Genomic DNA, 20,955 nt, shown 5'->3' on the forward strand with positions numbered 1-20,955 from the left:
CGGCCAGGGACCCCCGCGCCTTTCGACGGCTTCTCGCGGCGCGCGTGAACTTCGCCCGGGGAGGGTCCCGGACAGGCCGCTTCTGTTTCGTGGCCTTTTGCCCCCCGCGGCCCCCCGCCCCGTCCCACCCCACCCCTCTGCTCACAGAGACACCCGCGCTCCGTGCAGCCGATGGGGCACGAGCGTCCAAGCCCCGAGACATCTGCCCGTTATAAAAGCGCTGGAGGTAACTCTGCGCGCCCCGCGGGACCCCAAGCCCCGTCGTGGGAAGGCAAGCGGCCCGGAAGGTCATCGCCCACCATTTCCACGCTGCCGCCGAGAAACGGGACGCTGCAACCACCTGAAGCCCTGACGAGGCCCTCCCGTAGGCTGAGGGCTCAAAAGCTAAGCGGGGCTGGCTTGGTTATTCCTTGGACAGGGCACCACAAGGAAATCCCAGGTCTCTAGGGGTGAAGGCAAAGTCGAAACCACCGTGCAGGGGGGACTGGCTCAAAACAAGGAAGGACAAAGTGGGTGCAGGGGAGGTCGATGGGTTTTTTTATACCACGGATTTTAATTTTGTAAGCTGCCCGGAGTCACCCTGTGTGAGTTGGGAGGCAGTATAAATTTATTAAATAAATAAATAAATGACTTTGGAAGAGATGTTAGAGAACCCAATGCAAAAGTTAAGAAAAAATGCCTCAGCCACTGATGCACCCCTCTGTCCAATGAGACCATGACGTGGGGCCATGCATTTCATTTGCAATTACATAAATAATTTGCAATCAATAAACAGTTTGGCATCCTAAATACATTAATAATGGGTGATAAAGAAGCCCGTATGCAATTTGGCATCACAAATTGGATTTATCAAGAAAATGAATGAATGACCTACAAACACTCCAAAGCTTTAAGAATTAAAGGTGCAACTTTGGGGGGTGGGGTGTCCCAAGGCCCTTGTTTAGTCCTTGTTGAGGACCCAGCGAAACGCTTCCCCATACAGGGCCGAAGGTATGAGTTAATGAGGACTTTTTAGACGGTCGTGTTCTGAAAAAGATGGGGAAATTCTCACTATCAAACCGGACAATGAAAAGTGACCCTGAAATGCTGAAATAAACATTGAATTTTTCCTCCAGCTAGTGACCCCTCTTTTCTCCTCATCCTTCCTGGTTTTGTACCCCACCCTTCTCCCCATGATACAATATAATCCCAACAGCTCCTCAGCCCCATGTTGGAATTCCCGGTCCCAGGAATTAGTGTGGATGATCTCTGCCAAACAAGGTATTTCACAGCTGAACTTACCTCACAGGGTTGTTGTGCAAATGAAGCAGGGTGAAGGGAAGGCAAGCTAAAAACTTTGGACCATAATAAGAGAGAATTCCAGAAGGTAGCATCATATGTTTAGAATAGACCGTTTCCTTCACGTTTGCAGAGGGAAGAAAAGGGAATGTGGGTTTGGGGGTCAATACAAAGCTCACATTCAGCTTCTTTTATTCCTCCTTCTTAAGGCCAAAATATGATGGTGGCTTAAATAAGCAGGAGAGGTGCTTGGATGGAACACCACGTGGAAGTCCTTGCTGAGAGGTTGACACGACACTTGGCTTCTATACCGTCGCTAGGAAAACTGTGTGGACATGTCCATGAAATCTTCAGAGTTGCATTCAATTTCCTTTTTTTTTTTAAATAAGGCTCCGCATTTCTTCAAAACATCCACAAGCTCCCCCAAACTGGAGCAACTTCCTCCCTCAAATCCTACCCCGCATAGAGGGGGAAAAAATCCTATAAAAGGCAGAACAAAATTGTGGCATCACTTTAAACATCCCCACGGACATTTTGGCTTTGGCATAAGGGGGAAGATGTTTCCTGGATGTACAAAAGAAGGATTGGTATTTTATTTGCATTTGGTAAATTAATTCCCCAAAGCCGGCTGGGGAATTCTGGGAGTTGAAGTTTGCACACCTTAAAGTTGACAAGGTTGAAAAACACTGATTTAGAGAATCACCTTGTAGTACAGCAGCTAGAATCACAGTGCAAAGAAATTTAGATCTTACACCCAGCTATGATGGCTGAAAGTTACACTGGCGAAAAAGACTTCCTACTTTTTATGAGTAAGAAACCCCTTCACAATTTCTCATGATGACCATTACCTCTCTACAACCCTTAATTCATTATTTTTATTGCTCTGTCCCCCAAGAATAGGTTAGTCTTCTTAATAAGATGGTTGCAGACTGGATGGGAACAGAGGACTATACGACAATGTAAAAAAGAACAATATACAATATAGGTTTTTTTTCCTGCAAAGGGCTTGAAAATGCCTGTCTGCCCTTTCATCATAACTATGGGAAGAGAAACCTGGATTCTATTAAAACATCCCTTGGGATATTATTACAGTTCCTTTTTAAAAATGCTTTTTAAAAAGCAAGCTTCTAGTCCTTACTGACTGCAAAGAAGAGTTTGACAATGAAGCAAAATAATTACATCAAAGAAGGAAGCATGCAAAAAAATAGAAAAATTGTTCCGTCTTCTTTGCTCAGGGAAAAGCCGAACATTTCTATTGCTAATATTAAGATGTATAAGATGGTTTCTATTCTATCCAGATTTGTACATTCTGGGGAATCTTCTAAAAACTTATATCCTGCCTTTGCCATGGGGTAATAAGCTGGCAAAATTAGCCCAAGACATTTTGCTGCAATTTGCAGAAAATCAGGTGGTTTTCAAGATGCAAAATGTCCAAAGTTGTACCAGTTGTTTTGGCGACTGGCAGAGGAATGAAAAAAAAAATACATTGAGAAGTATTTCTTCCCATCACTCCTTCACTGACTATAAAAAAGCAAGGAAGATGAGTACTGTAGATTTTAAAAAGATTTCTAATCGATTTCTTGGCAGTCCTAAAAGCAAAGGGCCCTTCTTTGCTGAACCCCTCCCACCAACGGAACTATGTTGCAGAAATTAAGAAAGTTTAGCGCAGTTACACAATGTATTTTCGTGTCAAAGGACTGTGAACTCCAGAACAATCCCTTCTGGTCTCAAAATGAGGTCCTGAGTTCCACTAATTTTTATTCCATGTTGTTTTTGCAGGGAATGTGCATATGTAGATATTGGAGTGCTAATACAAGAAAATAAAGAATTACAACATATTTTTCTCAGCCTGTCCATCGTGGGCATAGACAAAGCCAGGCTTTTCAGAGTGAGATCAAATCATAGCCCTCAAAAACTTTTGTAAGAATTTGGGCTCGAAGGAAAACTGATTAAGTCTTATAAGTTCTCCTCTGCCCAACAACCAGCCAACATATTTTATGGAAGCATTCTCAATATAGAATTAAATTGTACATCTGGGGGCAGGGGGGTGGCAAGAGTGACAGAGCCACCCTTCAGAAATGGAGTAAGGCCATGAGAAAAATCTAAACCGGCTTTGATTTAATCAAAATAAATTTCGTCAAAATGAAATATAATAAATGAAATCCAATAAATGAATATGCCCTGAGTATTCACTCCCTTCTATATTAAATTGCTTAGTTATGCAGCAGCCCCTGGCAAAACTTGGCCGATCTTGAGATGCTAAACTGGTTCAGACCTGAATATTATTTGGATGGGAGACTACGAAGAATTCCTAGATTGGGAAGACAAACAAACAAACAGTGGCCAGAAGAAGTGACAATGCACTTCCACCATGCTGCCCCTGTGTGCAAAGGCATCAGGAACACAACTCAACACAAGACTTCGCTATCAAATTAAACTTTACAATTTGGCATCAGGCCAAGCATTCGAACACAAGGCGTGAAGCAATTTCTCATCAAGTATTTGTTCTTTTATTATTCAGATCCAATTCTCAATTCCCCTTGCTCGCCTGCTGCCGCGCGATAATAAATAACAATAACTTACTTTGGTCTGCAAAGGCTGAGAATGAACCACACACCTTCCATCCATAAGATAATTTAACACTGGCAATGGGGGTTGGGGGTTGGATGGGACACAAGTCCGGCTGGAATTTTTCCAGCAATCATGCGGGCTCAGGAGGAGAGAAAGAGAGAGAGAGAGAGAAAAAATACTCCTCTTTTTGGGCCACCAAAGAAACAGAAAAAAGTTCCAGGTTTTTCCAGGCAGAGTATGGCGATGGGGAGACGGGAGCCCCAGGAAAGCTGGCGATGGGGTCAAGATGAAGGCAACTGATTGATGAAGCTAAGAGGATGGCCCTGCATCTGACCAGTCGGAGGCAAGGAAGTCCCATCCGTTCCACGTTGAGCTGGTTTCTTCCATCGTAAAGAAAACAGAAAGAGCCACCTTCTAAAGCTACAAGAACAGGATTTAAGGGTCATTCGAGTAAAATCCAGAGGTATTCCCGGAGGGGGGAGGAACAGAATTCCTGGGAGGTTTTACGCCTTCTTCCCCTCCCTGCTTGGCAAAGTCCAGGGAATCCTGGAAGGCTTCCAGTCACGACCGAGGAAGAGATGGAGCTGGGTTTTTAAATAAAGGTAATAATTTAACAAGTCGTGTTTGCTTAGCACTCAGTTCTCATGCAGGAAGCAAAAGCATGCGAAAGTCCTCCAAGGGTCAGGCGTTAAAAAGGAGGGGGCGGCTCATCTCACGTTTCTACCGGACTAGGAACCATGCTGTTGGGGGTGTCGGGGAGCTGGGAAGATAAAGAGGTCACGTCACTGCCTGAAGAATTGCCCAGGGACCCCGATTCAGAAATGGAGAGCTGTGGAACAGGGGAAAAAAAGAAGAACAAGGTAGGGGGACAGGCTGGAAAAGTGGGGGTGCACCCCCTGAATAGTCCCCATTGGTGAAAATGGGGGGCCTTCGGAGAGAAGGCACTCTAATTTAGTAACTGAAGCCCTAAAATAGGCTCCGTGTGAATTTAAGAGGGCAAAGCAAACCCTCAGATCCCCCAAATTCTGCGCATTGCTGCCCTTCTGCTTTGTGGATCTCAAATGGCGACTTCCGCCCAATCTTGAGTTAGGGAATATTTTGGGGAAAGGTACCTTTCAGCACCTGCAGAACATCACTGTTCCCCTCCACACATCCAGCCCTTAGTGAGAAGGAGAAGTCCTTCTGCAGGTGGCTTCTACCTGTACGTCACTTCAAGAGCCATCCCGTCAGCCATCTTGATCCCGAGAAATAGGGAAGATAAACCTATTTCAGGGGACTCTATTTCCATTAGCTTCCCAAGGCAAGAGCTAAACCTTTGCATCCATAGTCTGGCACAGTGCTGGGGAATTCTGGGAGTTGAAGTCCACACATCTGAAAGCTGCCAAGGTTGAGAAACACTGGTTTGGCGAGTTATTTTCTTTTCCACTGTGGCAAATCATCACCATTTATGGCTGGAAGTCAGTTAATCCACAGGAAGATTCCTTAGGCTGCGTCGAAGCATGCTGCATCTGAAATCCAACCCACCGGGAGGGGACCAGATTTGGGGAGACTGATGAATCCAGTCATTAACAGGATGCCAGAGGTGGCCTATCCCAACTTGACATCCTAACTGTACTCAGAACCTCCTTCTCCAAGGAAAACCTATTGCTAAACTTCTTACGTAAAGCTGGAAGGCCTGGTCTACAGCTGGTTCTCTTGTGTTCCAAAACCAGTAAGTTTGTGGACTGATTTGTTGGCAGAATCTAAAGCCAAGCGTGGTCAGCAACATTACAGAGAGAAATGCATCTTCTAAACACACCCAAAGCAATATGTATGGCAGGAAACAGCTGCTTTTTATGCTTCTGCAACCAGGCCAAGAGATTTTGCCCCCAGGCAAAGGAGCAGATAACAGTCCCATCTTCCCTGCACTGAAGCCAGCAAGATTTTTTTGCAGGTGATTCTAATGTCCACCAGAAGCTGAGTCCACACCACATACTTGGCTTACTTAATTAATCCATTTTCTGGTAGAGGTCACTCTAAGCCAGCCATGTGGCCCAGTGGTGAGATCCTGTTCTCCTTTGCATAACAAATTCCAAATTCTGCTCCCTGAAGTGAATATTACTCTTTGCCAAATGGAGAACCTGCCCAGTTCTCAGACCTCCGTCTTTAACACCTTCTTCAAAATGTTGCATTTCTCTTGTACGTCCATTGCATTTGTTAAAGACATCAGAGGCCAAGCATCCATATTTCAGGGCTCTTTGGCCCAAAAGAGGGGCCGTTATTTTCAAACCCACCACAAAGGGTTACTGGTCACCCCCATTCCCTGCAATTTAGGATTATCCACTCTCATTTGTAAAACACCCGCAATACACGGGGAGGAGCCATTTTGCTCATGGTGCAAAAGGATATTTGCTTGTGGCAGTTAGCCTTGCATCGGGCGTGCCATTACACTAGTGACAATGATCCTGGGCACTTTTCTCCAGCGTCACAAATACCAGAACCAAGTTATTAAAATATCTTTTTGCAACATCAGCCCCAATTAGATGCTGGATTTCTGTCTCTCTCTTTCTCATACACACCCATACCCACAGCATGGCCAGTTTTCTCTCTACTTAAGCAGCAAATCTTTTGACAAATATTTTGCACCTGAGATCATTTGAGAGGCCATATTTTAAAGATCCCTTTTTCTTTCCAAACACAATGGTGGGGGAAAGGCCTTCCAAGGGCTGGGCCCCATGGTTTCAAATGCATTTGCCTGGGAATCGGGTGGTGGGGGGAAGTGGGGGGAGAAATCTCTCCTTCTTTCCACATTCTCAACCTTTCTAAAATGCAGAATCAAGGGAGGTGACTGATGCAGCCAGTAAGGAGATATGTAACCAATCTGAGGGATGAGTGGGATGATCCAGGTGGCAGTCCAAGAAAAGACACCGCCCCTCCCTGCCCTCTAGTTATGGGGGGGGGGGGTTTCTCAGGTTCTTACCAGTTGTTGGAATGCAGGCTGATCCAGGTCGCTCTGCAGGGCAAAATTGCTGAGAGCTTTCCAAGGCGGCTGATAAGTCTGCACCTCTACTGCGCTGCCTTGCACGGCGCTGTCGTGGCGAATCGGGCTGCCAGCAACCAGGGGGGTCCCAGTTAAGCCCTGCAAACTCTTGGGAGGAGGCCGAAGGGGGGAAAGTTGGGGAAGAAAGGTCAGCCAAAGCGTAGCCGAATCTGCCCGGAGCAAAGATGGAGAGAGTGATCCGGCATTATCTGCAAAATTGTTCAGGCTTAATTTGCCCCTCTGGATAACACACTAGGGAAAGCTTGGGAGTGCCTAGAAGACAGCACTTTGGGTCTTTTGCCCCACATGAAAAAACAAGCCAGTTTCTCATCGCTGTCACCTGACCTATTAGCACACAAAGGATGTCCCATTCAAGCTGCAGAGGATGGGGGCGTGTGCATACCAGAAAGGGGAGATGCCTAAAAGCCATCCCTTGCCACCTCTTGTGGTCGCCATCTGTGGACTCCTTGCTGCTCTCTGAGCTTGCTTGTGGGCTGGCAGACGCTTCATTGCCCGACTAGGCAAGATCATCACCATCACCATCTCCAGGGCACTGATGATGTTCCCCAGTTGGGTCATGAAGCGTCTGCCAGCCCACAAGCAAGCTCAGAGAGCAGCAAGGACTCCACAGTTCAATCCTGAGCTCCAGAGATTCCCTTCTATTGGATCCACATTTGTGAATGCCACCTATGGGGGGGGGGGTGCCAGGGGGGGGTACTTTGTGGTGAGAACTCTTGATGTGGTCAGGGGTATTCTCAACGGTGGGCAGACCTTTCCAGCAGCCCTCAGAGTTTCTAGAAGTGATTTGCCAATGAGGGAGATTAATAATAATAATAATAATAATAATAATTTTTTATTTTATTTTATTTTCTATCCCGCCGTTATTATTTTTATAAATAACTCAAGGCGGCAAACATACCTGATACTCCTTCCTCCTCCTCTTTTCCCCACAACAACCACCCTGTGAGGTGGGCTGGGCTGAGAGAGAGGGACTGGCCCAAGGTCACCCAGCCGGCTTTCATGCCTAAGGCGGGACTAGAACTCTCCTACTATGCCTGATTGGCTCTTGGGCTGAGAGGGAGGGACTGGCCCAAGGTCACCCAGCCGGCTTTCGTACCTAAGGCGGGACTAGAACTTTCGTACCACGCCTGATTGGCTCTTGGGCTGAGAGGGAGGGACTGGCCCAAGGGCACCCAGCTGGCTTTCATGCCTAAGGCAGGACTAGAACTCACAGCCCCCTGGTTTCTAGCCCAGCACCTTAACCACTAGCCCAAACTGCACTTGACTAGAAAAAGAAGCAAAAAACAAACAAACCCAAGAGTATTTTCTTCCAAAGAACACCACACTTGGGAGAAGTATACAAAAATACATAGTCAAAAGTGAACAGCCACATCCCTATGGATCAAATCATCTAATTATTTTTAATCAGTCTGGGAATTTGGAAAATTATTTGAGGAGAGAGGTGTAGGGTTTTTTTAGCCCCTTGCCCTGAGTAAGCTAAATGCCAAAAAGAAAAAGAGTATCTTTCCTTCTTCACAAAACTGGAGCTCCTCTCAATATTATTTTCAGACAGGAGTGTTCAAGAGGGGGGTCAAAAAAGTCAATATGGCAAATCCAAAGCTATGCACAAAAAGGGGGCAGAGCTCTGACTGTTCAAGTCGCCATCTTGACTTTTTTGACCCCCTTTGGGAGTTGTTGTAATTCGTGTTTAAAGATTTTTTTTTTCCTGGTACCAGCAAGCTGCTCCATTCAATCAACCAGTGATGGGAGTGAATATATTCAATCATTTGATTTATGGAATCAATCAAATACTTTGATTCTGATAAATGATGAAGAGCCCCCCCACCCACCCACCCAGTGAACCAGTCCCACCTATTTTTCCCCTCTGCTTTTTCCTGATCTCCCTTCCGGATCTCCCTTCTGCTTTCTCCAAAGGCTTCCTTTCCCTCCCCTCTGGTGCAACAATGAGGATTCTCAGCAGAGCAGCTCAAAACATCTGGAAGACCAGCTGGGATGTCTTCTGTAGAATTTACAGCAGAGATCAAATAACTTTTAACAGAAGGGAACACTACGGAACAGAGCAAACAAAACTATGGCCAAACCATCCATATTTTGGTGGTTGGGGGTGGTGGTAGAAGTTCTTTAAAAATAAAGGGAACATTAAGATTGGACTTCCTTTAAAAAAAAGCCCAAAACAAGGATTATTTGAAATCATCCCCGTGCTTTTATATCGATGAAATAAACATAAAGAGTACATCCTAGCAGCTTTGGGTAAACAGTGGATGCTTCCAGAAGGAAGTTAGAGGAACAGTTACATCTATTATTGCTATTATTATTGTCATCATTATCGTCTTGCATTTCCCTGCAGAGATTTACTCTCCCAGAGATCTCCGGCATGAGACACTATTGATCCTGCTCTCAGGGAAAAAAAAATCAATATTGGTTAAATACCACCTGGCTGATGGCCATGAATAAAAATAGATATTATTGCTGAGGTCAAGAGCCTGGTGGTGGAGTACTCTTTGCAGCCAAGACTATGTATGTGCAGAAAGGGATTGGCCCCCATGGAGTTCAAGGGGGTTGGACGCACCTCACACACCTGAATAGATGTGCACCCTGTCAGTAGGGTCCTTGAGGCCTCTGCGCAGAAGTAAGTTGCAATGGAGTCAATGGGGCAACGTAGTGCTTTGCAACCCTGGCATAGTAGACTTGAATCAATGGGACTTACTCCAGATCTGTGGAACCGGGCTGACAACTCTCAGGGAACTGAGACCCAAGGGGGCCTTACTCCTGAAGGGTTTTTCCCTCCCCAGCCCAGTCCTTGCCCACTGCACTGAGCTTGCAAAACTGGCCTTGCCATCTAATTCATTTGGAAAGCCAGCTTTCTGCCAAGCCCTAATTCCCATCACCCCAGCCATTGCCGTAGCCTCCCAGCATGCTTCCCTGCTCTCTCCAAAACCCAGCAAATCAATCCCTGCATCCTGAAAACAACAAAATTCCAACTGTGTGTCTCTGTGTTGGGGAAACAGGGCCCATGTCCTGCCGGGATGGTTCAAAATTATTACGCCAGTTGGGAAAATGGGTCCATTCCCTAAACCCCTTTGGCCGCTCCGGAGACCCCAGCCATCCACGGCCTCTTAGATCTCCCAGGCCAAGCAAGACACCCACTTCCCAATGAATTTGGGATTGAGGTCAATTCCCCCCTCCATCGGTGGCAAAACACAGGCTGATGCCAGTGGAGCCCTCCTGCCACTTGAAACTCATTCACTGCCCCCCTGAGCCCCCAAAAACAGACTCCCAAGGGATTGGAAGGGGAGGGGGCAAGAAAAGAGTCGCCTGGAAGAAGAGAGGGCCAAGATCCCCCCCCCCCGAGTGGCATTTTGGGAACTGTAGTCCCGAGAGCCCGGGAGGGAGGGAACCCGCGGATTCGGGGGCTCGGGCACTCCTGAGCCGGGCTGGCGCGCTTTGCTCCCGGTGCCAGCGGGAGGGAGCGGCGCTTTGGCCCGGCCCGGCCCGGCCCGGCTTGCCCACTTACTGCCTTGTCGCTGTGCTGCTGCTGCTGCAGCTGCTTCATCAGGATGGACTTCTTCTTGTCCTTGCAGCGCTTGTTCTGGAACCAAACGCGGATGACCCGCGGGCTGAGGCCCGTCATCTCCACCAGCTGCTCCTTCATCAGCGCGTCGGGCCGCGGGTTGGCCGCGTAGCAGGTGCGCAGAGTGTGCAGCTGCTTCTCGTTCAGCACCGTCCGCACCCGCGTCGTCTTCTCCGCCTGCTTGTGCACGTGGGGACGCAGGGAAGGCTGCCGCCCGGGCACTGGCTCTGCGGAGAGAGGGGGGGGGCAAGGCTGGCGTGAGAAGGGGGCGGGGCGGGCGAGGCGGCCCCCAGAACGGGGGAGCGCAGGGCCCCCCCAGCAGGGAGGAAGCCATCCCATCCCAGACGCTTGAAGGGAGGAGAATGTTTTCGGTTTCCGTGTTAATCTGCGGGCCAGGTTAGGAGCCCACCGTTTCCCGGGAGGCCCAGGCGTCGGGCGGATCCCCTTCCTCCCATGTTCCCCCAACGACAACCCTGTGTGGTAGGCCACCAGGTCCAAAGTCACTCAAAGCGCTTCCCTGGCTTGCATTGTGCTCCCCTCGACCCTAATCCCCATTGCTTTATTAACCCTGAACCGGAGTGTAATCATCATTTACTGACCCATTCGCCCTTAAGATCGGAAGGTTTTCTTCGTTTGGCTGGGCAAGCAGCAATGAAGCAGGGGGGGAAAAAATTTCCTGCCTCTATCTGGGCGGGCGGGGGGCACGGCTTGTCCTAAAAACGAGCAGCAGAGCAACCGGGCCGGCCCTTTTATTCGAAATACGGAGGAGCGGCCGAACAGGGCAGCGATTCAGCAGAGCCGGGCGGGCCGAAAGATCCGGGGAAGCCTTCGGAGACCTAACGATTCACCCATGAAAATGGGACGGGAGGAACTTTTAATTGCCTCCCCCCGGCCCCAAGAAAATTAAAGCTCAGAGAGGGGTCTGGAAAAGCCAACTCGATTAATTTTTTTCCCCAGCGCAACAAGATGCGTCTATAGTAAAAGAGAAAGTAAAGTTTTCCTTTTCCTTCTCTGCAAGGAAGGCGTCTCTTCTTTTGGGGCCTGCAGAATTGGAGGCTGCCCCGCTTTCTCGATTCCCTCCCCACCAAAAAATCCTTCCCCAACAGGAAAATGGACTCGGGTTGCCTCAGCTTGAGATGCAAGCGGACTTGCTGGCTTTCCCTGTCCCTGCGCCTGCGAAAACCGGGGTCCAGGCAGCCGTGAGAACGGAGCCGCGGAGCTGAGCGGGGATCCCAGTCAACTGCCCGCCTTGGGATCGTCCCACTGCTCAGGTCCGGCACAAAAATGCAAGGGTGGGGGTGCTGAGAGGCCCTGCCCGAGCCCCCACGCAAAGAAAACGAAGGGCAGTTTTCCTTGTGATTAATTTTCCGTTCCTATGTGAAAGGGGGAGTTACGGGATGCTTATGATGATTATAATGATGAGTATAATCATCATTATTATTCCTTCTCTCAGAAGAGATCCCCCACCCCCGATTTCAGTCACAAATCCTTCCGATTTTTTATATTTTATTTTATTTTATTTATTTTATATTATGTTATTATGCTATGTTATTATTTTATTTTATTGCTATTCTCCATAAATTTCCAACGTGTCCTTTCAAACTCACAAGCCGTGGAAAGCCAAGGCGGAAGCCAGAATTTCTTCCCTTCCCTTCCGTGTGTTTAAAATAGCAATAAATGCCAACTTGTTTAAAATATTTTTTTAAATATTAATCAAGCACAAATATCAACCAGACTGCGTACCAAAAAAAAAAAAGGAGAGGGGGAGAAGAATCCGAAAATAATCGGTTAACGTTTAAGAGCTTGGAAGGAAAACTGGAAAGGAGATCTTTTCTTTTAACCGTAATTTTTAAAATCGCCCGTAAAAAGGTGAGGTGCCCTGTTATGCAACTGTGAGAGCGTGCGTATCTGTGTCCCACGCCCGTAGACACACCCGTCCACTATGAAATATAGTGTGTGTGATTTAACAATTCAGTCTCAGATCGAATCAGGCGTGATTCAATGACAGCCCGACTGGTTATATTAAAAAGAGGCGAATTCAGAGCCACCCAACGCGCCGCGGCGGCGGCGAATCGGCACGTTTCGACGGGGGAGACACCCGGTTCCCCAAATTCCCTCCACCCCCTTTAAAACTCCACCTGCCTCTTTCCAAAGATCATTTATCAATTACCCGTCGAGGGTTTAATAACACTTCAGCCGCCCGCTGCCCGCGCCCAGGATGACTGAATGCTGCCCGCGTTTAAAATGGATTTGCAAGATTGCATGCAACGCATACAGTTTGCAAACGCGTTTTTCAAAAAAATCAGCGACTTCGTTGCCAAACCGGGCTTCGGTTTGGAAAAGAGGCACGCTCCGTTTGGTTCGTTTCAGCGAGGGTTTCCTGGCGGGAAGCTTCCCCGGATTCGACGCGGCTTCCTCGCGTGGAAACGGACGGGGCGTTGCAGCCTGAGGGCGCAAAGGGAAGCGGAGGCTGCAAACGCGCGCGGCCTTTGCCGGTTGAGAGTCCGGGGAGCTTCCTCCTGAGGAAACCCTGCGAGGTTTCGGCCTGCCGGCGTAATTTCTCCAGGCCACGGAGCCCTTAGAAGAGCGGGGAATCTAATCCTGCGCAAACGGAGGGGGGTTAGATGAAACATGAAGGTGGCCTTTCTCATTGGCATTTCTCATTGGCAGATCTTTTTCCTTCCTTCCTTCCTTCCTTCCTTCCTTCCTTCCTTCCTTCCTTCCTTCCTTCCTTCCTTCCTTCCTTCCTTCCTTCCTTCCTTCCTTCCTTCCTTCCTTCCTTCCTTCCTTCCTTCCTTCCTTCCTTCCTTCCTTCCTTCCTCTTTCCATCAACTCAAATCGATTTCAAGATGCATGCTTGGCCGATCTGAGTTTCCAGTATCATAAACGCACCCGAGCGGCTCAGAAGCAACGGGGAGAAGGGAAGGGGAAACAGATGAAGGTGCGCGCAGGTGAGGGGCAATTGAACCACAGAACAAGCACGCCTTTATTTGGACAACCTCGCCAGTCTCAAATCGAGGTTTTCTTCTACTGTATTGTGACTCTGAATTTTTTCCTTCACTAATGGAGCAATGAATTGGACTGCAATTTTCCCCGAAATTCATTCAGTCACTCCACTTCCGTACAGAAAAATCTGTCTCTTTTCACAGGCATCATTCAGACGCGCGAGATAAAGGGAAAAAAATATTTTTTAAAAAAGAGCGTTTTAGAATTTTCGGCCTTCCCCCAGCCTCTTTTGACCTCACCCCAGAGTTCCCAGATGTTGAAGCCGAAAGTCAGTCTTGCCTTTCTTTGACTAGGGGTGTGTGTGTGTGTTGTGTGTGAGAGAGAAAATGGGTACTTTGCATATGCACAGAGGAATTCTGTTGCAACTGCACAGGCCCCTCTCGGGATGAGTTCTGAATCAAGGGCCGTTCTCCTCCCCAGGACAGCAGGCAACCGTGAGTTGTTTTTGGCGGATTTGGGCACGGGTGGGGGTGGGGGTGGGTGCGTGGGGAGATAAAATGTGCCAGAGCAGATTTAAACAGGATCCATACTGGTTTTATTTGGGACCCTTTTCTTAGTGAGAATCCCTGGGGAGAGGGGCTGGTGATAGGCAGGGAGAGGGAGTATTGGGGACCCCCTCCCCGCACCCAGAATTTCCCAGAATTCTTTTATTCTTTTGCTTGGATGCAACCAGAGCAGAGTTCAGCCCCCGAATGACATTTTAGCCTATCCCAGGGATCTACTACCATCACCCCAGTTATTTTGACATTGGCAGGATCTGCTTCCTATTAACTCATGATGGGGAGTTAATGATTGGGGTTCATCACTGCAACCCCTTCTCATTCCCGTCAGTTTAAAAAGGTCACTTTTTTCCCCTTTTATTTTTGGTAAGACACCCTGGAGGAGAAGAAAAAAGATTCAGATTTGGGGGAAAGTGGGGTGGGGTGGGGGATGGGGGGCTTCCCTAAATCAGGTCTGAGCTTCAAAAATCAGGCCTAGCTAGCAATGAATAGGCACAGGTGGCAGTCATGCCCCCTGCTCGCTTCTGCCTCAGATGCCAAGCTTTTCCCACTTTCCATGAATCCAGCCCCACCTCCTGGGTTAGGGAGGACGGGAGTTGGAATGCGGCAATGGAAGGCGGTCATTGGAGAGGCTGCCCCAAATGTGCCCAGGACCTGTGGCTTGAGCCCCTGGCTGCTTCCTCCCCTCCTCCCTATCTTTGAATTGTGAGCAGCCTGGCCTTTGTCAACTGCGAGCCTTAAAACCTTGAAACTGCCCTAGCCCACCACCGGGAGCAGCCAAGCTGTGGTCGGCCACCCAGACACCAGGAAGGTCCCGCAGGAAAGAAAGACCCCGTTTGAGGGAATAGAGCCTGCCGGGGCTGGGGGGGCACAAATCGGTGCAAATCTGAGCCCACCATCTGGAGGAGAAATGGAGCTGTGAAGAGAGGATTCGGACAGGGCTGGAGGGAGGATGAAGCAGAAAATAGGAGAGACAAAGATTTGGGGAGCAATAAGTGTGTGTGTGAGAGAGAGGCGGGGGGGGGAGGGAAAAAGAGAAGCAAGCTAAGTTAGTAAATTTAAGAGGAAAGAAGGATGTCAATATAGAAGAGAAAGAGAAGGAAGGAAAGAAAATGAATTTTGTGAATTATTTTCAGAGCCTGAATCAACAATGAATTTAGAAGGAAGCAAGGGAAAAATTAATGTTGGGAAGTGAATTAATTAATTTTGTAGAAAAAGAGAGAAGCTGAATGATTGAGAAAGGAAGGAAGGAAGGAAGGAAGGAAGGAAGGAAGGAAGGAAGGAAGGGAATGTTGAGAACTGGACGAGTTAATTTGGGAGGGTGGGCGGGCGGGGGCTGCCCTTCAAAGGGCGTCAGGGCGGGGGGGGGGCGGCTTACCTGGCAGCTGGAGGTGGCCCGGCCTGGCGCCCTGCAGGTGACCCGGGCTGCGCGGGGGGCTCTCGGCCGAGCCGGCCCCGTCGAGCAGGAGGCTGTGGTCGGCGCGGCAGAGCAGCTCGTGGTCGCGCAGCGAGAACTCGTCCCCGGGCAGGAGCTGCCGGCTGCACACGGAGCATCGGAAGCACTCCAGGTGGTAGACGTGGTCGCGGGCGCGCATGACCAGGTCGCTGCTGCTGAAGCCGCCCGCGCACTTGGCGCACTTGATGCCGAAGAGCCTGCGGGGCGAGCGGAGCGGAGGGCGGGGGCGGCCGTCAGGCGCTGCGGAGCCGGAGCCGGAGCCGGAGCCAGGCCGCTGCCCGGAGAGCCGCACCCTGCCCTGCCCTGCCCTGCCCGCCCTGCCCTGCCCTGCCCTGCCGAGCTTGGCGCGGCTGGGCCGGCGGAGCCCTCCTGGAAGCTCCACGCGGGCCGAGACCGCCAGAGCCGCGGCGCGCCGGGCCAGGGAGCCTCCGGGGCGGCTCTTCGGTTCGGCTGCGAATTATTTCGCTAATAGCAAATAAACCAGCAAGAAAATGAATAATCCGTCGCAACAGCGTTACATTCCCTATTGCTAACGGGTAGGTCTTTCTATTACTATTATTTCTATTATTATTTCTATTTCTATTATTATTATTATTATTCCCCATCCATGACCCTTCTCGTTTTCTTTTAACCTGCACACACCTGCAGGAGGGTTTGCGAGGCGAAGTGGGACGGGAGGGACGGCCAACCCTCTTTGGCTGGGGTTGAAGTCAATGCCTGGCCGAGCTGCAGATTCTTTTATTTCGAAATAAAGTGCCTCGATATCAGTGGGGTTTGTGCCCAAATGAGTGTACCTCCCCGCCCCGCCCCGCCCCGGTATTTGTGTACATGGGTGCCAACCTGCAAGGATTCTCCTCGAATTTTATAAGAAGGCGTATGTGTATGCCTATGTGTGTGTTGGTGCGTGTGCAAGGATTCCTCCCTCGAATTTTACAGACAGGCATGTGGGTGGGTGACTGTGCCAGGATTTGTGCCCACCGCTGTATAAAAAAGGCATGTGTGTATACATGTGTGTTTGTTTGTGCAAGGGTTCCCCAAGAATTTTACAGAGGCATGTGGTTGAGTGGCTGTGCAAAGATTTGTGCCTCCAGTTTTATAAAAGGCACGTGTGTATACATATGTGTGCATCTTTCTGTATGCAAGGGTCCTCCCCCCGAATTTTACAGAAAGGCCTGCACGGGAGGATTGTGCGCGTCCCGCCTCGGCGGGTGGGGGTGGTCCTCGGGAATGACAGAGGGCATTATTCCCTTCCCCTGGCAAGGCGTCCTGAACTTCCGGCCGTCAGGGGTTCAAAGACCGCGCGCCTCACTCCACCTTCGGCGACCCGCCTTAAATTCCAGCACCCCCGCGAGGCTTCCACCAAACAGAGGGAGGGAGGGAGGCGAGGCTCTTTCAGGGACAAGCACCCCAGAGCGAAGAAGCGCGCCAACGGCTCAAGCGGAAGAGTGCGCGCTTGCCCGCGAAGGACTCCGAGGAGAGGCTTAAAAAGAAAGGGGGTCGCCGGTCCCGCTTAAAGAGGGAGGGGAAGGCTCGGCTACCTGATGTAATCTCGTTTACAGTACGTTTTGCCGTCGCGCACGAAACAAGTGCAGGTCTCGTCCAAATACTGGCTACAGTCCGCGCATTTCAGGCACGCCGCGTGCCACTCCAGGTCCGGGGAGACCTTGAGGATGTACTGGTCGTGGATCTCGCTCCCGCAGCCCACGCACGTGGCGATCCCGGGTTTTTCTGTCGGGGAAAGGAGCAAAGGACAGTCAGAACCGGGCGTCGGGAGGAGGTCGTGCGGGGAAGAGGGCCGGGGGAAGAGCACCAGCCCAGCGGAACGCGAAGGGCAGCCCCAGGGAGGAAGTGCGCCCCTCCTAAGCCCCGGAACATCGTAAAGCAGGTTTCTCCACCTTGGCAACTTTAAGATGGGTGGACTTCAACTCCCAGAATTCCCCAGCCAGCAATGCTGGCTGGGGAATTCTGGGAGTTGAAATCCACCCATCTTTAAAGTTGCCAAGGTGGAGAAACTCTGTCTTAGAGCCTAAACAGGTCACCGAACCCCGGACAGGAAAACGGAGCCAGGAAAATCCAACGAGCCAAGCATCCCAACGCGACCGTTTCGCCAACAGTTCCCCTCGCCCCGTTTCCCGGGCGGGTTGAAAATATTTCACCCATAAAAAGAGGCGGAGGGAAAAAGAGGCATCGACTTTACGATCATCATCACCATCCCCTTCTTTCCCTTGGACAGTTTCTGGCGAGGTGCTAAATTATTCGGGGCAAGAAAGCGGCTCAAGAGAGCCAAACCAGCAACAATATCGAGGGGGCAAATATTACGATTAACGGAGACCCCGTTCTGCAAGGAGCGGGCGTTCGCCGCCGCGCGTTTGTGCAACGAAGTCTAAATTGATCTCCCACTAGAAATAACAACAACAACAACAACAACAACAACAACAACAACAACAACTAAGCGTGTTATTTTTGCACGTCCCTCTCTCCCCACCCTCTCCTTTCCAAAGCGGTCTCGCCAAAGCACCCCCTTCTTTTCTAAGGGCATCTCCGCTCCCCCATCCCCGCGCCCCCCAATCCTTCCAGCTCCCCCTCGGATAGGAGAGCAAAAGAGACTTACTTTTGGCGTGATCCCCCATCGCACCTCCGAAAGGGTAAGAAAAAATAATATCCACCATGCAGAAGGAGATGCGGGAAAGTGTTGTGGTGCAGAAAGGAAAAAAAAGGGGGAAAGGAAAAAGAGGGGAAAAGGGGGGGCGCCTCCTGCCGCCGCTCGGCTCTTCCCTAACTCACTCCTCCGGCCCGGCGAGGGAGCAGAGCAGAGTCCCCTACGCAGCATGACGTCAGCACGGCGCGGACCACCCACTCATCCCCCGAAAGGGGAGGACGGCTCGTCGGGGTGACGTCAGCGGGCTGCTCCGGCAGCCCTCGCAGGCGATTGGCGGCGGCGGCGGCGGCGGCTGATTGGCCGAGGGCGAACAATGGGGCGCAGGACGCGGAGCCCCCGGCAGAAGGCGCCGGGCGGCCGGCTCGGCGGGCGCAAGCGGCGGGAGCTCCCGTGGGAAGGGAGAGCCTCCGGTCCCCATCCTTGGAAGAGGGCTTTGGGCGTTGGGAGAGCCAGCCGCGAAAACCTGCCTTCCTGGGGGAGATTTTTCCCCCCGCTTGCTGTAATTCTGCAATAAATAATAATAATAATAATAGGTAATGATGATGATGATGATGTAATTCAATCGAGGTTAGCGTTCCTGGCTTCCCGGAGATAATCTTAGCAACGCCAGTCACGGCTCCAGCGATTCCGGGGGGTGCCGATTACTGAATCGGTTGGCTTTCTCCCCGGCAAATGCTCCGAGCGCGGCCTGATCCTATCTACTCCGCTGTAAGTCCCACTTCATCCGGGGGGACTGGATCCGAGTCACCTACCTGGGACCGCGGCTTTCTTTTGGCGCCGTCCCCGGCGCGCTTCCTCGGTCTCCTGGAAGTTCAGCGGGGCTTCCTTCCTCGCCAGTAGATCGGCCACACTTTCCATCCGACCGAGAGATCCAGCAGGGCTTACTTTTGAGTAAACGGATGAAAAATAGCGCCGGGAAGGAAACCCTGCGCCGCCCGCAGTATCGCCAAATCTTAATCCCCTCTACATTCCTTTTCCAGTTTTTATCCGTTCCTAGACATACCTTGTTTCCCCCCACTCTCTCTCAACTTTATTCATTTATTGCAAGGATTTTTTAAAAGAAAGACGTTCGCACAAACAACGTGTTGCTGCTGCCACTGGCGCGAACGGCTAGCCACCTTGTCTCGTGGCAGTTTCCTACTCGATCCTAAAACACACAAGCGATTGCCTAGAAAACGCGTTTAGTTTTATTTTGTGCCCGGTAACCCGATCGTTACGGTAGGATAGAGACACCCAGGCACTCCACTTTCGCGAGTTCACTCGTGGAAAAGCTGGAAATCTATTTCCAACTTTGGGAGTTTTGTTTCAAATCGATCCCGGGGTAGTATTTTTTATAAAAACTCTATTCCCTTAAAACAACAACAACAACAACCCGCATGAATGCAATATTGATGTTGTGAGGTCTTTCTTGTAGAAGGCTGTATCTGGATTTTTAAACACACACACACACACACACACACACACACACACACAGCAAGCCCTCTGAGACTCCTTTTAATCCATACGGAGGAACGGCTTAGCTTCAACTCAAATTATTTAAATGTGATGCCTTCCGAAGCAAGGATCGGAGTTGGTCGGTTGTAGGACTTTTTAAAAATCTCTCCACATTTTCCTTAGATCTCTGCTCCATGTGAGGAGCCGGCCCAAACTCTTAGATTTCCATGTGCAAAATTAGTTTGGAGTGATGACAAGTCTTTGATTCGCCTTAAGTGTACGCGGCATATGCATATTTTTGAACTAGACAGAATTCCCCATCAGAGCAGGCGACATGGACCTCGAGGGACACGGCGCGGCTTTCTTTCAACTCTAGCTGAAGTCATTTCAGGGACTTGTACCATAAACCTAGGGTTTAGTTGCTTTGTGTATTGTTTTGCAGACCAATTATATGGATTAATAACAGGGATGTTATGTTTTTACTGCGGTATTGGGTTAATATTTTATTTATTTATTTATTTAGCACATTTTCCCACCGTCCATCTCAAACACGACTCTGGGCGTGTTATATATTATAATATTATAATTTATAATATAATATATTATAATTTCTGGTCATACTTATCTGAAGTCAAGGCAACTTACTTTAAAATAAATGCAAAAAAAAAAGCGTTTTGTTTTTCCTGTATACATTTCTCTCCGGATAACATCCATACATCTGATGCCGTGCACAGCACAGGAAACTTTACACCACGGTAGAAATCTTAGCCTTTAAGATGACAGAAGTTTATTTAACAAGACTGAAGTAATCTGCTGCCGTTCTCTCTTGAATGATCATAGTAAACTATGCAATTATTTCATTACTTGACTAATATAATCTATTAACACAAATCATAATGGGGAACTTAATCTTTCTAGTAAGGGCTAAAGCATGGAAACAGAGGAAAAATAATAGTTTTCATCCACGTGTGCACGTTTTAACGATACGCATTTGTACCGGGGTTGGGTTCTCACAACAGGCTTCATCGGGGCAGGAGAAAGACCTAGTTGAGTAAATATGGGTAATATGAAACTGGATTAGTTTTTCTGTGGTTTGGCGTGTTTTGTTGGTTTGTGGATGGCTGAGGGCAGTTTGCGAAGGCAGAAAATAGGTTAATTCAGGAACCAGTTCTCCCGTGTTACGTTCCGGGTTTAATAAGTGTACGAAGGCACATTCACACATAGAAATAAAGACTCCTTTGAGTCCAGTGTGGTTCCTGAGCAATTTGACCCCTCCAAGTGACTTTGGGGTAGGGTAAGTCTTCTTTTTAAATGTCTGTTCAACTTCCGAATCTGAACCACAGCTGGGCATTTCCTGGTGGTCTCCATTCCAAGTCCTAACGAGGTCTGACACTGCTTCCCTTCCAAAGCCAGACAAGCTCGTCCACACGGCCCTGAAGG

At 49.5% G+C, this 20,955-nt stretch overlaps 1 protein-coding gene across 1 annotated transcript; it reads right to left on the bottom strand.

Annotated features, from left to right (window-relative positions):
- Positions 1 to 3,792: 3,792 nt before the first annotated feature.
- On the bottom strand, positions 3,793 to 18,192 carry ISL2 (ISL LIM homeobox 2). The gene is made up of 6 exons (XM_063313967.1): positions 18,034 to 18,192; positions 16,961 to 17,150; positions 15,345 to 15,619; positions 10,404 to 10,687; positions 6,809 to 6,976; positions 3,793 to 4,678 (listed from the first exon to the last, which is right to left on the bottom strand). The coding sequence occupies exons 1-6, from the start codon at positions 18,089 to 18,091 to the stop codon at positions 4,562 to 4,564; spliced, it is 1,092 nt and encodes a 363-aa protein (XP_063170037.1). The 5' UTR covers positions 18,092 to 18,192; the 3' UTR covers positions 3,793 to 4,561.
- Between the last annotated feature and the right edge of the window lie 2,763 nt (positions 18,193 to 20,955).

The sequence above is a fragment of the Candoia aspera genome, chromosome 13 (assembly GCF_035149785.1).
Source record: "Candoia aspera isolate rCanAsp1 chromosome 13, rCanAsp1.hap2, whole genome shotgun sequence".
In the NCBI taxonomy this organism is placed as follows: Eukaryota; Metazoa; Chordata; class Lepidosauria; order Squamata; family Boidae; genus Candoia; species Candoia aspera.

Coding starts and splice junctions, on each gene's coding strand:
- ISL2 (XM_063313967.1), bottom strand. CDS start 18,091: ATGGTGGATATTATTTTTTCTTACCCTTTCGGAGGTGCGATGGGGGAT. Junction 10,688..15,344: donor GGGCCACCTCCAGCTGCCAG/GTAAGCCGCCCC, acceptor CTCTCTCCGCAG/AGCCAGTGCCCGGGCGGCAG. Junction 6,977..10,403: donor AGCAGCACAGCGACAAGGCA/GTAAGTGGGCAA, acceptor CCTCCTCCCAAG/AGTTTGCAGGGCTTAACTGG.